The 16,067-nt window shown below is 37.9% G+C and overlaps 1 protein-coding gene across 1 annotated transcript; it reads right to left on the reverse strand.

Moving 5' to 3' along the window:
* Positions 1 to 7,224: 7,224 nt before the first annotated feature.
* On the reverse strand, positions 7,225 to 15,825 carry irf4a (interferon regulatory factor 4a). The gene is made up of 10 exons (XM_008434196.2): positions 15,736 to 15,825; positions 14,105 to 15,303; positions 13,204 to 13,403; positions 12,783 to 12,969; positions 11,937 to 12,016; positions 11,643 to 11,820; positions 10,990 to 11,070; positions 10,386 to 10,784; positions 9,001 to 9,113; positions 7,225 to 8,124 (listed from the first exon to the last, which is right to left on the reverse strand). The coding sequence occupies exons 3-10, from the start codon at positions 13,399 to 13,401 to the stop codon at positions 7,975 to 7,977; spliced, it is 1,386 nt and encodes a 461-aa protein (XP_008432418.1). The 5' UTR covers positions 13,402 to 13,403; positions 14,105 to 15,303; positions 15,736 to 15,825; the 3' UTR covers positions 7,225 to 7,974.
* Between the last annotated feature and the right edge of the window lie 242 nt (positions 15,826 to 16,067).

The following is a 16,067-nucleotide window of genomic DNA, read 5'->3' on the forward strand; positions in this document are numbered from 1 at the left end:
TTTGRTGTAATACGACTCCAGCTGTCCTGCAAAGGTCACAAAGCAGAGCTTAATCCATCATCTGAAAAATAGACAGGGCATAGTCCCTGTTAATATTTACTTAGCAAACCTTTGGTCAAACTGACACCACAAACATTTTTAAGAAGGGAGATTAAGGCCTACATTTTGGAACACTGCGCAAAACTGACACCTGCACATCACCCTGAAATATATCATCCAATTWAAAAAAAACATGGTGGTGACTGTATATCTTTGTAAGGATGTTTTTCTTCAATGTGACAAAATCTGAAAAGGTTAAATCACTATTATTGTACCTACTGTTATTGCTGTCCTGTAGCTGACAAATCTCTCAAGTACCGTAAATATGAGCAGTCAAAACTTTCTTTGAGTTGTGGTTGAATTGTGTGTTTGTGTATGATTAGCTAAGTAGCTAAAGGTACATCTTTTTAGAAGAGACATCGTCACAGAGTGACTGGACCTTTTCGAATTAATACTTAAAAAGACAGACATATGCGCACACACACACACACGCAAATATGTGCTCTAGGGCTCTACCGTCCTCCATACCCGTCTGCTACAGACCACACACCCAGACCACACAGAGTCTGAGAACAGCCCAAGAGCCACTCACTTACGAATAAACCTCAGAGCTGCCACTCTGACCACTTCTGTTTCTCTGAATCTGTGTTACTTGATTCATAAAGCAAGAACGTGGGACGGTATGTTAATGGAAGACTTTCAATTTAGGAAGTTGTCAAATGTATTGTCACATAGTCATTTAGCTTCACTTTATGGCACTTATATTTTTTCCTTTCATTCACAGCAACAACAACATCCAAAGCAAGGAGTGACGAAACGCAAGAATTATGGTTATTAATTTAACGTTTTCCGATTGTTAGCAATATATCGCTCTCTGCTGGCCATTTTCCTCACTCCACCTTTGTCCATGCACACAACTTTGTTGAATCTTTAAAAAAAATGACACTTGCTGTTTGTTTCTTTAAATAAAAAGAAAATGTAGATTGTTAAAAAAATTAAAAAAAAGAATTTCCTACTTTGTCAACTAATATTTCTGCCCAATATCCCTTATGTTCAAAGGTCAAGCACATTCCCAGCCAAATTAAGCACACAATGTAGCCCCATGTATCAGTGCCAGGTAATGTACCATATTGTTCTGCTTATCAAGTTTTATCTGTTTACAGTCATGTGTTTTAGATCACACTGACTCTATCCGATGACTGTTGGTGCTTTCCTGTCATCGTAACGTATTGAGCTAGGAGCATTGTTGTCTGAAGACACTTGTATAAACAAAGACATCTCAAACAATTCACTTGGATTATTTGTGCTAATAAAAACGTAATAGATTTTTTGGAAATAGAGCAATTCTCATGATTTCGGTAGGTCACGTACAGATAATAATTTGCACTACAACAGGAGGCTATAATCATTTTAWTCGCACAATAAAATATAAAGTGCATGGGGAGCGACAAGGATATTATAGGAACTCAGCTTCCAGGTCAGCTTACAGGGAGTTGCCTATTTTGTTATGACGAATGTTTATTTTATTTGCTATCTCTCAAACTTTTACGACTGTTTCACTAAGATATGCAATTGGTTTATGAGGATATGTACTTTCAGGAATGGGTGGAGGAGAAATGACTTGTGAGTTTTCGTGGCCTAAGTCAAAAATTAACTTACTAACCTAATTTTTGCCAACTTTTAGTGATGCTGTTTTATTTTCTTCCATAGATAAAAATCAACACAGGGTCCTACTCCAAAGGCGTGTGTATTTTTGGGCAGACGGACAGAAAAACTGATAGATTAATAGATAAACAAAAAAAGACAAACTCCAAACAGAAAATTTCTCAGCTGTGATTTGAATCAGTTTGCCCCATATAGCCCATGTTTCCTTGCCTAAATGACATAACTGTTTTTGCCGTTTCTCTGAGATATAACTTTGATTTTCAGAATTTAACATTGTACTTTGTGCTGATAGGAACTAAGATTTAGATTGTTGTGACAGGAGTTCACTGATGCTTTTGTGGACTCATCATATTTTTACTGGTGTATTTGCCACTTTAGTCAAAGCCAGTAAAGTTTTCCTCGTCAAGAACATTTACAATTAAAACAACCTTTTCTTAATCAATAACTTCTGGCTCTTAGCTTAACTTAGTGATAAATGACTTCTTGAGATCTTCTTGAGTTTTCCTAGTCTTATTCTAAATGGATATCTAAAGCCGTTATTTTTTTTCACTATCATCTTTTGCTACTTTCCGTTCACGTTTTTCTTTTACAGGCTGTGATGACATTTACCAACCTGTAAGGATGGTAGAGGATCAAACCCTGAAGCAAACACCTGAGGTGGCAAAAAACATTGATGCGCTAAAAAGCACTTGATGGACTAATTCATCACAAATTAACTTTGTTTGCTGGTCTGTAACAACAACTACCAAGAAACAGGTAGTTATTTATTAAGTTAGTGTATGTCAGTAGCTGAAAATGAAGCTTCTGATTTTTGCAAAGCTGGAGCTTGATGAGTTGTATGCTTTTTAATTACTGCCAGGATTAATGCCACGACCATGGACCATGACAACAAGTATTCATGAGAGAATGAAAGATTCAACCTCCAAAATTATTATGGATTCATAAATCCTCCTTCTTTCACTCAAGTGATGCTGTCCTTCTTGCAGTATAAGAATGAAACAGCACTGAGGCCAATTTTGTTTTAACCATTGGGCACAATGGAAACTAATAAGGGAGGTAAAGATCTCCAAAGCTCACAGTAGGAAGAGTGTCAAAAAGAGTAGCAACTTAGTAACCCTACACAACATTAGACATTGTCTGCACCTCAACGTGTTGCTAGAAAGTGATGCCATTTTTTGAGCTAGCATCACAACWGCAAAACAGTTGAGAGTTTGCTGAATTATAGCAGAACATTAAAGGATATTTGATCAGATAAGATAGTCAGTAACAAATTGTCTAAGATATATTGGTGTAAAAAGGACAATATGTAGAAAAACACCTCATAGTCACAGTCATATAGTGCATGGTTTATTTTACACTACCAGTTCTTTGTGGGTGAAACTTTATTTCTCAGCTTGCGAGCATCAGCTATGTTCCTCAATTGCAGCTTAAGCTACATTAACCAGCAGATGTCAGCAAAGCACAACATGTTTTTTTTTTTTTGCATGAAAACCTTGCTGTGTTTTCACTGATGAAATTCCCTTTGAAATGTTTTTTTTGTTGTTGTTTTGTTTTTTGCATATGAGCAGTTCAAGCAAGTGAAAATAATACTGGAATGGAGAAATTTAAAAATGTAATTACTGCAGTGGCCTATTATAATGTTTTCCGTTTTAATTATTTAACATTAAATCTTACTTGTATTCTGTACGGCTGTGGAAAAAAAGAGGTCTGAGAAAAGGGAACTGGTGTGAACTAATTTTATTTTCATAGACCAACTATAATATAAAGATTGCTGACAGGCTGATGATCGATTCAGTTGAATCTGTTTCTCCAAAATGAAACATGATTTAAGAGTGCTTGACTGTGATACAAATATATGCTTTTAATTACAACATGAAGAGCAAAGTTTGCTCTAACAAGTCAGAGTTAAGCTGTCTGCTCTATGTATACACTTTGTAAAGTGTTTAATGAATACAACAATAGATGACTTGTATGTTGCGTGTGTGATTGCTGTGCTGGCATGAACGGGATAAACTATTTATTTGTTGGAGAAACTCACAGAAATTAGAGAGTTTTATTCGACTTGGAGGTAGAGTTTTTTTTGGCACTTGGACCATGTACTGTGAATGAACTGGTCAGGGTGAGAATTAGTTTTTCTTACCCCCGAGGCCTGACCAGTGGTGTTGGAGTGGAGACTGGACAGGAGAGAAGCTTTAAGAAACCTGGGAGGATGAAGTTAGAGATGGGGAGGAGGCGGGTAACCAGGTAAATCCACGGAGGAGGAGTCTTATAAAGAGATTCTTGAACAATGATTGGCTGAGGTGGAGAGAGCACTCTGTTGTGGCAGAGACATAGCCATTGGATGAAGGCAAAGCTGGTCTAATTATCAGCAAATTAAGAGCTGCACCTAATTAAGTAATTGTACCTTTATATGATAGATTATACATATACAATTTATTTGTTATAAGCCCTTTATTGTTGCTTATAACACCAAAATCATATCTGAAACCGCTTATCTCACGTATGTCTTGGGGCAGCCATTGTAACTTCTGATAGTATTTGCACTTAGTATGTTATAACTTCTTGCATTTACACATCCATGTTCTGACTTTAGGGTGTCACAGAAGGTTTCTCAATTTTATTTTTTTTGGAATACACTTTTCCTTTTAGAACATTTTGACTGAGGCATGATATGAACTAGTCATCTCATTAGCTGTTTGCTAGCTTTATATTACACTTCAGCTTCCAATGGCCAAAATGCCTTGCATGTAGTTTGTAAGTAGTTGACACTAAAACGTGTCAAGCTTTCAGACGAGCACCACAGAAGGCAGCTTAGTATCGTTAGTTGTACTTATACCACAGTTTGACCACAATGGCTCCAGTGTGAAACGCAGCAGAACAATTGAGATGCTTGATAAAATTGCGTTAGTTTCATAGCTATTTTTTAAGACATTTAATTTATCTCTGCACAACATTGTTTCATCGAAGATAWAAAAAAAAGAAGCAAGTACAATCAATCTCACTACTCTTCATGAAAGAAATCACAATGCAAATAGTCTCAACATGAAAATCGCTAAAGTTCACCCTAGTGATTCTGTAGAAACYAGTCCAGCACTGTGATATGTTTTTCAGAATGCAAACATGATATTTGGGGTTTTATTTTCTTTATAAACCCTTTATATAACAATATATATGAGCATCCCTTGACTAGGATTTCAGTTCCAGAGCTTCAAGCAAAGGGCAAAAACAATGTCACTACGAGCAACAGCTTCTACAGACGGAAAAACTAAAAGACTAACTACGAATGATGTGGCTTCCTGCAAAAGGGGAAACACCACGACAAATGCTTGAATGTATGTTTTTTTTTTTTCTTCTTTTTTTGATCTTTCTAACCAAGTATCACTCTCATTCTTGCTCTCGGTGTCTGCAAATTGTTGACAGCAAGAAGATAAAACATTTTGAGTAGAATAAGGACAGCTTTTATTTAAAACACTTGTTTAAATAAAAGTTTTTTGATTTTATTTTTTTTTTTTGATTGTCATGATTTTCAGGATTTCCTCTGATTTGCTCTTTACTGTTAGTTGATAAATGCGATGTGAAATAGGTGTCTGTTTTTGAGTCACCGATGCTGTAGGTGGGGGGAGTCACATGTTTTATCCTAACTCCATAAATGTCAATTCCTGATAACAGTAATACCAGAACTGTGAACCCACCCACACAAAAGCATCTGGTCCTTCACTATGCAGCACATGTGCAATGCTGACAGCGAGAACAGGGACTAGTCTGGCTGAATCATTTTGAGTTCTTGACTGTGATATAAAAACTGAATTTTACTCATCAGACGATCCGTTGGCTCACTGACAAGACATTTGAAGAAGAAGGTTTTATGGTTGATGAAAAAAGAAAGCATTCCAGACTGTGATTTTGGTCAAAATTTGTGAAAGGGATGTGGTTTAAGTGTGAGGGAAGTAAACGCAGAGATCGAAACTCAGGACCACAGAAGAAAAACATCACAATGTTTAAATCTCCTCTACCTTRCCTTTTGACATTAAGGACATCAGCAGAAAGAGGAATTTTGCTAAAATAATCAGTGCACTCCATGCTTGTGGCATAGTTAGGGACCTAGCTTGGCAGAGTTTTAGTGTTATATTTAGGCTGTGAGCATCTGCATCAGAGATGCCCAAATTCAAGATCTGCAAGGTGATCCATTTTGTGATCCATTTATTCCAAATGGATCAGAATATAAATATTCTTTTTTCCACTGCAATTACAGTAATGAATTTTAATTGGCTTGGCTTTTCTGACTTAACTTTGCTTCTGGTAACACTGCATTATTAACGGGCCTCCAGTTTCTCCACAGAGAAGTCAGACTGCAAGAAAGATAAACAAGCCAGAGAAAAATGCTGAAAGTTATAGAAGAAACTTTTTGTTTTACTTTAAGAAGAGAAGCACTGAGAGAAAATAGCTTTGCTTTATTTTACCCTGGAGGGACACAGAAGAGACAGCAATTCAAGCTTAAGCCTGCATATCAATTTGCAACATACTGACATACTTGAAGGATGGCATAGTAATTGATCTTCCTTGGTAATAACAGAGGTAAATGATTATAAAAAAAAATTTTTTTTAAAAATCTAATTGTATATGATAATTATGATGACCGTGATGATTATTATCCATTCAGTAGACAAATTCAGAACTTTCTCGACATAAGTGTCCCATTACACCCGTTATCAATATTTACCACAAATTCTGCTCTGATTGTCCAACCATGAGTTCACGACCTTAGATTAAAGCACGCTGGAGTCATGCAGCGGCACTATGATGCAAAGTACGCTAGTCAGTCCACCTGTAAAGAGACAATGTGGCTGAATTAAAAAATAAAACAGCAAATAAATGTGGGTTTAAATTCTTCCATGGTAATATAAAACAATCGTTAAACATCATGGCAAACACTTTAGATCAACAACAGCCAAACGTGGCACACCCAGGTACTGGRGTTGGACCATAACTTCCTTTTTTATACTACTACCTATAAATGGGATCAGGTTAGCTTGRGTAGTTTTTTTTTTCTTAAATCAGGTTTCATCATTTGAAAACTGTATTTTGTGTTAACGCAGCCTCACTTTATCTGGTGATAAATTTGCTTGATGAAAACGATCTGAAGTATAATTGTGAACCATTGCTCTAAACGAAGGACCTCAYGCCTGGGAACCACTGCTCCTTGTGTGCACAATCTGCACTCCGACCGTCAAGGTAGTTTTCCTTCCCACTTGTGAGGCCACTAGTTTCAGGTCAAGAGGAACAGGTATCGTTTCCCTGTAAGTTACGGGATGAGTGCTATTTTCCAGTCAACGTGGCCCACATCCACCGAGACAGAGCTTGAACCACAGATTGTTCTCTGATAATTTGCTGTGCACCATTTGTCCACTTCTGTCGTGTGGGTAAATACCACACAGAAAGCTGTAGCTACAACTTCTGACACGATGCATGTCTACAGGGTTAGGGTAAAAGAAAAAAAAAAACAAAGACCTTCAAATTGAACTGTTTTTGAAAATATTTATTACTACGCTTGAAGAAGTTAAACTATACAATATTTCACAAGGAACAGAGCAGTAAAAAGGCCAAAATAAACAAGAGATGTGCTAATCACACATAAAAACAAAACAACAACAAAAAAAAAAAACCTGCCTTAGAACCAATCACTGTTGTAAGTTATCTTTTTTCTGTAAGGATGTCTTTTGTCGTCTTTCTTTATTTTGCATGTCAAGTATTGTAGACTATAAAGTAAATGAGCTGCATTAAGAGTGGATAACCAGAAACTGTCCTCAGTGCCAGTTTAAAAAAAAAAAAAAAAAAAGAAGAAGAAGAAAGAATTACTGTTGGCTGCAAAAAAGTATTCATTCACACTGGCTTATCTCACAGACGTATCAATGTTTGTCTTAGGGGCCATTCTTCCTGTGCACCTGTGCTAGTACTTCCTGTCTCAGTTTGCCCTCCGCTCCGCTCATCTCCCCCACCCTCAAACCGCATCCTTCACAGTGTCACAATAATATTTGCTGAAGAAGAAAAAAAAAAAAAAAAAACTCTTACTACCCAGTCCCCGATACAACAAGCATGTAAAATCTTACAGGGTCTTTCCCATCTCAACCCCTCAGTGCCTAAATTAATCATTTACAGTACACATGGCTGTAGCAATATTAAGGCACAATACAAATTCACAGCTTTACATTCACATTAATACCATTCCTGCTTATGAGATTGTGTGGCGAGTTGGCATTTTTGGCTTGCTTTTCACTCCTGAATATGCTGTATGGGTCTCTGAGGAGGATAGTCAATAGCGGGAGCGGTGTTTGGTTCCTGAATGTGATCGTAGGCTCTCAGGTAGTGCCCAGTGTTCTGTTGGTAATAGTAGACCAGTTTCTTGGCAAACATTGGCTCTATCTGAAATGAAACRAAGCACACAACACATATAAGGAGTGATTAGAGATAAAAGTGCATAYTTATGTTGACATCAAGATTTTTTTTTCTTTTTGCGTTGTTTTACATTTATTTTTATTTTTTTCTTTAAAATGCAGATATGAGTTGCTTTAGCTGAGAGTCTTATTAGAGTGCAACTTATTAGATGTTGCACTTTCTTTATTCAAAGACCTGTTCTAGTCATTGGTCAGATGTTTCAACTATTATTTATGAAAATGCTGCGTCACTAACAAGTGCAGATCATAATATAGATGCATGTTTCAAGAAGGGGCAAAAATGAGTGAAATTTATCTGAAGATTTTAACAACTCTCACTTTCAACAGAGCATAATAAAGGAGTCTCACTTCAGCATTTTGTGAGGACAGTACTATAAACTCTAAAGAAAAAAAAAATCAGTACCTGCTAGAAAAGTAAATGTATCTGTTTTTATGGTTTGCTGGCAAACCATTTAGTTTCTTGTTTTCTCAAGTTATCTGAAGATTGAGATGCAATACACAATCTCGAAACTCTCAGTTGTGATTTTTGACTGATATGTTTTCGATCTGCTTTAAAATAATGAATTAAGATCACATCACCGCACACAAATCAATCCATTATCAGTACGACTACTGCCGGCTAGGGACCAAATAAGTAGTTGCCAATTGCCAAATAAATATTAATTAGAATGTTAAAAGATCCCGAGTTGGCTTGAAAAAAATGTTCTGTCCACACATCAGTTTATTTTAAAAGATACCATTGATTCTGCTTTGTTCATCACATAATGCTTTTAGCATCTTCTCTGCTTTTAAAACCTGCTTTTGTTTACAAGGTGAAGTTTTTTTGTTGTTGTTTTACACTTACCTGCGCTGTGATGAGCTTCCTGGGGCGTTGTGGGTCTGGATATTCGTCTCCAAAGCAAAGGACCACCTGGTGTCGTGGTATGTGACGACCATTATGGACAAAATCTTGCAGATCTGAGAGAGGATCAAGAGAAGATGAGTGCTAACTTTGATATTTGACCCCACAAAGCACTGATGTGTCACACTGAACATTTAAAAAACATTAAAAAAATTTAAAAAAACATTTTAACTGTATGTCATATCGTCAGTCACAAAGATATTTCTGGTAACTACTACTAGTAAGTTTGATGGAAATTCAGAGCGAAATGGCATTAAAAAAACGGTTTCTTGTGTGGTGTGGACCACATGTGGGTGGGGACTCCACACACTTTGGCCCCCTGATGAGAAGATGAGCGACGTCTTTGTGCTACTTCAACGCTAAGAGAGGGAATTACCCAACTCGAGCACCTGCAGCATCTCTTTCATCGTTGTCATCTCATTCCCAATGACCTTAACTATTGTGTTTGAATGGCTAGTGGAGCATTGCTGCTTCAAAACCGTTTGCTACAAGGCAAAATTATTTTATCTATTTACAGGGGAAAGAATCTGTATTTAAAAGGTGGGAGAACTACTCCGACAGCATTTTTCCCAATGCTGCAGGAGTAGTTCTCCAATGCTTTTTATGATTAACTTCAAATAGTAACAGTACAAATGAATGCTGTACAAAAGCAGTCTAAGATCTATGGAATAAATAAATGTTAGAATCTTCTGACCAACACCTGGAATAACCACACATACTGTGCGCTTGAGTGGACTCGAACAATAGTTGAGGCAGATTTTCTACTATCGCATTTCTTTTACAATTAATTGTATTATCGGCATACATCCAATATTTAATCATCAAGAAAATATTTCGTTTTATTCCATTTTCTATTAAGTCATTAACACTGATTTGTGAATTGCTTAAGAACAAAAACAACGCAACAAACGTAAAGTATGAGCTGGTATCATGTCTATAATGAAACTACTTTCAGGAAGTCTGGTGTTTCCACAAACATTGCCTAATTCAAGTGTCGATTCTTGAGCCGCATCACAAGAAAATGTCAAACACAGCACAAGTGGGCAAGCATGAAATAATATATTTTCGGCGAGATTGCTCCCATAAGAGTTTTCAGACAAGAAATTGTCATATCTTAGCAGTGCTACATGTACTGAAATAATTTGAGGAAACTGAGCGTCCAAGAGAAGAAAAGAAGAAGTGGCAGGCCCAAAATACTAGCAGATTAGCAGCATCTGAAAAGGCCGAGAAACTGTAAAAAGAACTGCAATGATCTGACGCAGGGCCTCGGAGATGTGTCATCTACGAGTTGATGCAAATGCTGCAAACGTCTGCATGTTTCTGCTTACCAACAAGAAACTGATGGGTATCAAACAGTTTGCACGGTTGCTCCTTCTCCAGCTTGTTGGGCTTGTCCACATACGGAGCCAGCGGTCCTTCCCAGTACACCCGTCCCTGACACAAGCGCTTGGCATACAGCCCGTCGGCTGTCAGCCACAGGAGCACCCCTTTCTCCAGGATGTTGGGAAGCAGCTCGGCTCCTTGCCTCTGAGACTCGGGGTAGGGGGACGGAAAAAGAACGACTTCTGCGCCGCTGTGGAATCTGTCCTCTGAGCATGGAGAAGAGGAGGAGGAAGAGGAGGGAGAAGACGGGGAGGTGGAGGTAATCCGACAACCTTCTGGAGTGGTGACAGTGACTTCCTTCACCAGTGTTTCTCTGTAGTAAAGGGACACGTGGAGGCTGAAATCTGTGAGAAGGAAGGAGGGAGAAGTGTTTAAATGAATGGCACCAAAAGGAAACTCAAAACTCAACCCACAGCAACAACACTGAAATATAGAGCATCACTCTATTCACTCAGGTCTTTTTAGATTGAAAATTGTGCACGGACACATTAAAACAATCCGTGAGTCTTTCTGTACAATGTGTACATGTATTTGTAGATATTGTTTCACCTGATATGGCATTGTTGTGGTCCATTGTATACATTGGTGGCTGAGACTCTGAAAAGTATGTGTGGAATGAGAGCTGGAAACCTGGAATTGAAAAATAAAGAGGGTAAATACACTGATTGACGGATCAAATGAAAATTCACAAAAATGTGAAAGGTTGTCAAACTTTGATTGTACAATTAATATTTACAGATGTATTTTAAACACTCCATCCCCAATAGATATCTAAAGAATGTCGGATTTTGTCAAGATACGTGCTTAACCCATGATTTTGTCAAAAAATAAATAAAAGGTCAAGCTAATGCAGGAATTCATCAAAAACGTAATAATTACTGAATGTGCTTTTTATTTTAGATTTTGATTTCATTACTTTATATCAACAGCCCTATACATTTACAGATAAATCATCTTATATATTAGGCATGTAACATCTTAAATTGCATGAACACAAATATGAATTTGTCTTTACATGATGACATAAACAAGCACAATATCAACATTTCTTTCTCCTTTGACTCGACATGCATCTCAACGTCTTCAGCTGTGTGCTGTTAGGTTCACAATAAAAGTAACCTCAGACAAAAAAAAGGGCAAACAGATTCAAATGAAATCCTGCTACATACAATCCAGTTCATTTCAATTGTATGCTTGCTTACCATTTTCTGTGTGCGAACTGGGCCAGACTCGGCTGATTGGCGACTGGTAGTGGCACTGACCATATGGCAGGTCTGTGTGTTGTCCATGGTGGTTTGCATTAGGAAGAGAATGTTGCTCTGATGGTGCGTGGTAATCTCTCCAGTCCCTTCTTTCTGGAGAAACAACAAAGCTGGGTACCTGAGGTGGAGGGGGAATAGGGGCTGTCACTCAGAAAAAAAACAACCGTTTCCTTCTTTGCAAAGCTGATCGCTTTGTGGGGTTTTAGTTTTTGAATCGTAGCTAAATCTACTGACCTGGTTGTGAAGTGACGCATATGGTGGAACGTATCCAAGCGGGTGAGACGGTGTCTCCTCCACACGGTTCATCTTCATACCTATTTACGGTCAGAAACAGACAACTATTTTGCCTTCAAATCTAAAACAAAATTGCACTCAGATTATTTCATTTAACACAACTCACTGATTAACAGCACTCACTGAGTTAATATGGATTTTGCAGTAATATTTTGCAATAATATGCAATAATGATGCTGTGGATCAATCTTTGTTTGATCCACAGAATAAAGATGCTTCGTGCAGAATAAAGATGTCCTGCGCAGAATAAAGACGTTTTGTGCACATGTACAGTTTGCTCTTTTTATTTAGGTGATATTTTGCAGAGAGTGCAACGGACCACACAGTGCATCAAGTTAGTCTAACATAAAGTCCATGCAGCCAAAGCTGCTCATGTGTGACAATGGCTGTTGTATGATGGCTGACTTAGTTATGCAAGGCTGAGGTTGTCTTGTTGTGTTCAGTGCACTCTGCGCTTAGTAACCGTAGGCCTCTAAAAAAAGCACTACGGCCTTTTTGGTTCATGCGTTTGCTTCCTGTGCTTCCTGCCTCACCAGAATCAGCAGTGGTGCAAAATGTATGTGAAAAATAACCAGCAGAGTATAAACAGTGTTCGTTGCCGAGTAAAATGCGGGCGTACTTAAGAGTGTTTTTGCAACTGCACAGGCTCGTAGCAGATTTTATGATTTGCTTTCAAAACCTAACCACAAATCGTCTTACACTTACCACTTTCTCTCATCTTCAATGCACATGTAATTGATCTACATGTTGACTGCTAGGGTTGCATGAACAGCTTTTAACACTCACCCTTTTTGGTCCCCTCTGGGATGATTCTGTAAACTTTGTACGGCTCTGAGATGTCCAGTTGGCTTCTTTCCACTATTTCATCAAAGTCGTTGCTCTTGTTAAGGGCACAGCGTAGTCTGGTTTTCCATGTGGGGGGGTCAGGTTTGTCAACTCCTTCCTTAAACTTTCCCTTGAACAACGCCCAAGCCTGTTAACAGCAGAATCACAAAATTCAAGAACTGATTAGATTTATTTCTAACTTCCTCTTTCTCCGGGACAAACTAAGTTGAGACTATGTTAATCAAGCAAAAATTAGCTTGTGCTAAGGAAAATCTTAAAATTTACYAAGCTTTTTTGATGCTTTTATTTYTTACTTGTGAATTTTGTGCGTTAAATTTGCTTTTGCAGCATGAGGCAGCAGGTAAAGACAAAACTGCCTGACCTTAAAGAGTGCAGCATCCTCCTCTCTGTTGTAGTCCTGTTTTCCTGCATGTTTCCATGGAATCCTAAAGATGGTTTTTTCYTCATTTTCCCAAACCAGGCCAGGATATCTCCTGCTGTCAATCTGCTCTATGAGCCACTGCCTCAGCTTGCCGTTGCCGCAACTGCCCGACAGACCACCGTCTTCATCCAGGTTCATCTCTGCAAAAAATGAATTAAAATGAGATACAGAGCAAAAATGGGGCAACATTAAGATATTTACAAATACACCTAATGCTCCCAGAAAGACTTTGAAGAACAAATAGGATACAAGATGTTGAGATGCCAGATTTAGTTTAGGCGAGTTATAATTGAACTTTACAGTTAATCATATGCAGTACTTTACTGTAAGAGCACCAGATGTTCATTTAGTAATAAATACAAACTGGTTTCTAGGCCACCTAATTTAATTGTGATACACTCCAAAATTTATATTTTGGAGTGTATCACATCACTTTGGTTACATGCCATCTATACATTCACTTCTGTGCATGCACATTCAGAGTTTAAAGGATGAAGACATGGATGCTGAAATGAGTGATTTTCCTCATCACGTTTGGTGGTTTTGTCAAAAATAAATAAATAAATAAATCTGACTTATTTATGTCAAATGCGTGAATAATAACGTACTTCATCAAGCTATGAAAAGTTTAAACATAATAAATGAAGGCAGGAGCTTAGAAAATATTTTAAGTGGTGACTAGATATTACACTATAATCTTAACAAGAACGCTTGATGAAAGTGTAGCGTTTTCTTCCCTGAGTGTAGAAATGTTCTCCTGACAGAAACTTTTTTTTGTTGACCTGATGCAGTAAAAGTTTGCATTCTGGCTAGAATTTGAAGTCGGTCTGTTGCAGCTTACCTTTAGAGATGTAGGGTCCACAGCGGAAATCTCTAATGCGGCTCTCGGGGTCCTATAAACGTTATCACGTCTTTTTTTTTTTGTCTTTTTTTTTTCGCTTTTTCGCTCACTGGGAGGAGTCTGTCGGAGGTTCAAGAGGAGATGAGGAGCAAACGCAACTTCTTTTCTGTAAAACTCTCAGCTCAACCCACGCAGCTCTCAGGTGGGGAATCCCTTTAGCGACACCCTGAGCGGAGACCAGGACGAAATGGAACAATCATACCTGTACAGTCACATGAATATCCCCCGTGTTTATTTTATAACACCATTCAAGTCCAAACTAGTTTCAACTGCGAGCGGAAATACGAACAAAACATTTAACGTTAATATAATGTGTATTCATGGATGACATCCGCAAAATAGGTTGATAATAAAATAAAAAACAAACAAACACACATTTCAAAATTTAAAAAAAAAAACGCACACACACCACTTTGTCCATTAGTAATACTGCCACCCAGTGGTCACACCATGTCATTATACCAAATATATAAGATTTATGGTACATTTTAAAAGTAAAACGTAGCTTTTATTGCTGTTCTGCAGCTTATGAAAATAACTAAGTCCAAGCTGATAAAAGGCTGCGATCTTGATGCTTGTAATGCCACCATGCATGACCTCCCTTGCACATGAGACAAACAGGAAGAGAACCAGGAAACCAAGCAGCAAAAGGCGTAGAGTGTCTTATCACCTCCAACATTACAGACCATCGACCGACAACCTCTAACCAAGCAGTTGCCTTTACTTCTTTTATTTATCAATTTCAGATCACACAGACACATTGGAAAAAAAAAAAACCTTTGCAAGTAAAAAAAAAAAAAACACAAAAGAAATCTTAGAAACAGCTCAATTCTAGAAACAGATGCAATGCATGTAAAAAGTCCGTGACAGTCATTGAATGTGTAGGAAAGATTCAGAGAACAGTGCATTTCAGAGTGTGTTAGACGTCCACCCAGGTGCAAACCTCTTCAGGATGCCACAGTCAGTTTGGTTGAGCTGCAAAAGATCTCAGCTCAGTTCAAATATCTTCAGGCGGAGTTGACACATGGTTTTCCATCCCCAACTTGTTGACATTAGGGAAGCCTGTCCAGTAGCTTAAGTATCTCCGCAGTATCATTGAAGGGGTTGCCCTCGTATGTCATTTGAAACCATTCCCTGAACTTAAGAGGGAGAGAAAGAAAGATTGGAGTACGGTAAACAAAACCTGCAAAACATGCACAGAAATGCACAGATCACTTTCAATTAGAAACTCACTTTTTTTCCCCCTAAATCAGATCAGTTGTATGATCTGCAGGTCTGAAAAATCTGACCCCCCATCTGTATTACTTGTATGAAAACAAACAACTCCTATTTTTTTTTCAATCTATAAACCCATCAACTAACAATAATTAGATGCACTTTTTGAGTCAAAAGTGAGTGAGGTTAAAGATGTACTTTCACACATGAACGGCATTGATCACACATTTCCATCACTTTCTTTTGAATCTGAAGCTACAATCTCGAAGTCTAAAAGGATCCAGATATTTTTTCTCTTTTTTATGTGTTATAAAAGAAAAAAAAAAAAACAGCAATTACTTTCTCATACAACCTACCTCTTCAGCTCGAGTATCCTCAAACTCCTGCAGCTGCTTCTGGAAACCCAAATTGGGGTTGGCGCAGGGCCGGACGGCTCTCACCGCATTGAGCGCGTCCTGCCAGCCCAGGCCTGTCAATGTCATGATGTAGGCTATTACCAGGGTGACGCTGCGAGACACTCCTGCCAAACTGAGGGAAAACCAAACTACATGACTTTCACCTTTCACCAATATTCCATATACCTGCATTTTGGTAAAAAAACAAAAACAAAAAAAAACAACAAAAAACTAAATTTTGTTAATTATTCGTTTGAATTAGGAAAAAAAAAGATGTGTTTTTAAAATTATAC

The sequence above is a fragment of the Poecilia reticulata genome, linkage group LG17, assembly GCF_000633615.1.
Source record: "Poecilia reticulata strain Guanapo linkage group LG17, Guppy_female_1.0+MT, whole genome shotgun sequence".
NCBI classification, from domain to species: Eukaryota; Metazoa; Chordata; class Actinopteri; order Cyprinodontiformes; family Poeciliidae; genus Poecilia; species Poecilia reticulata.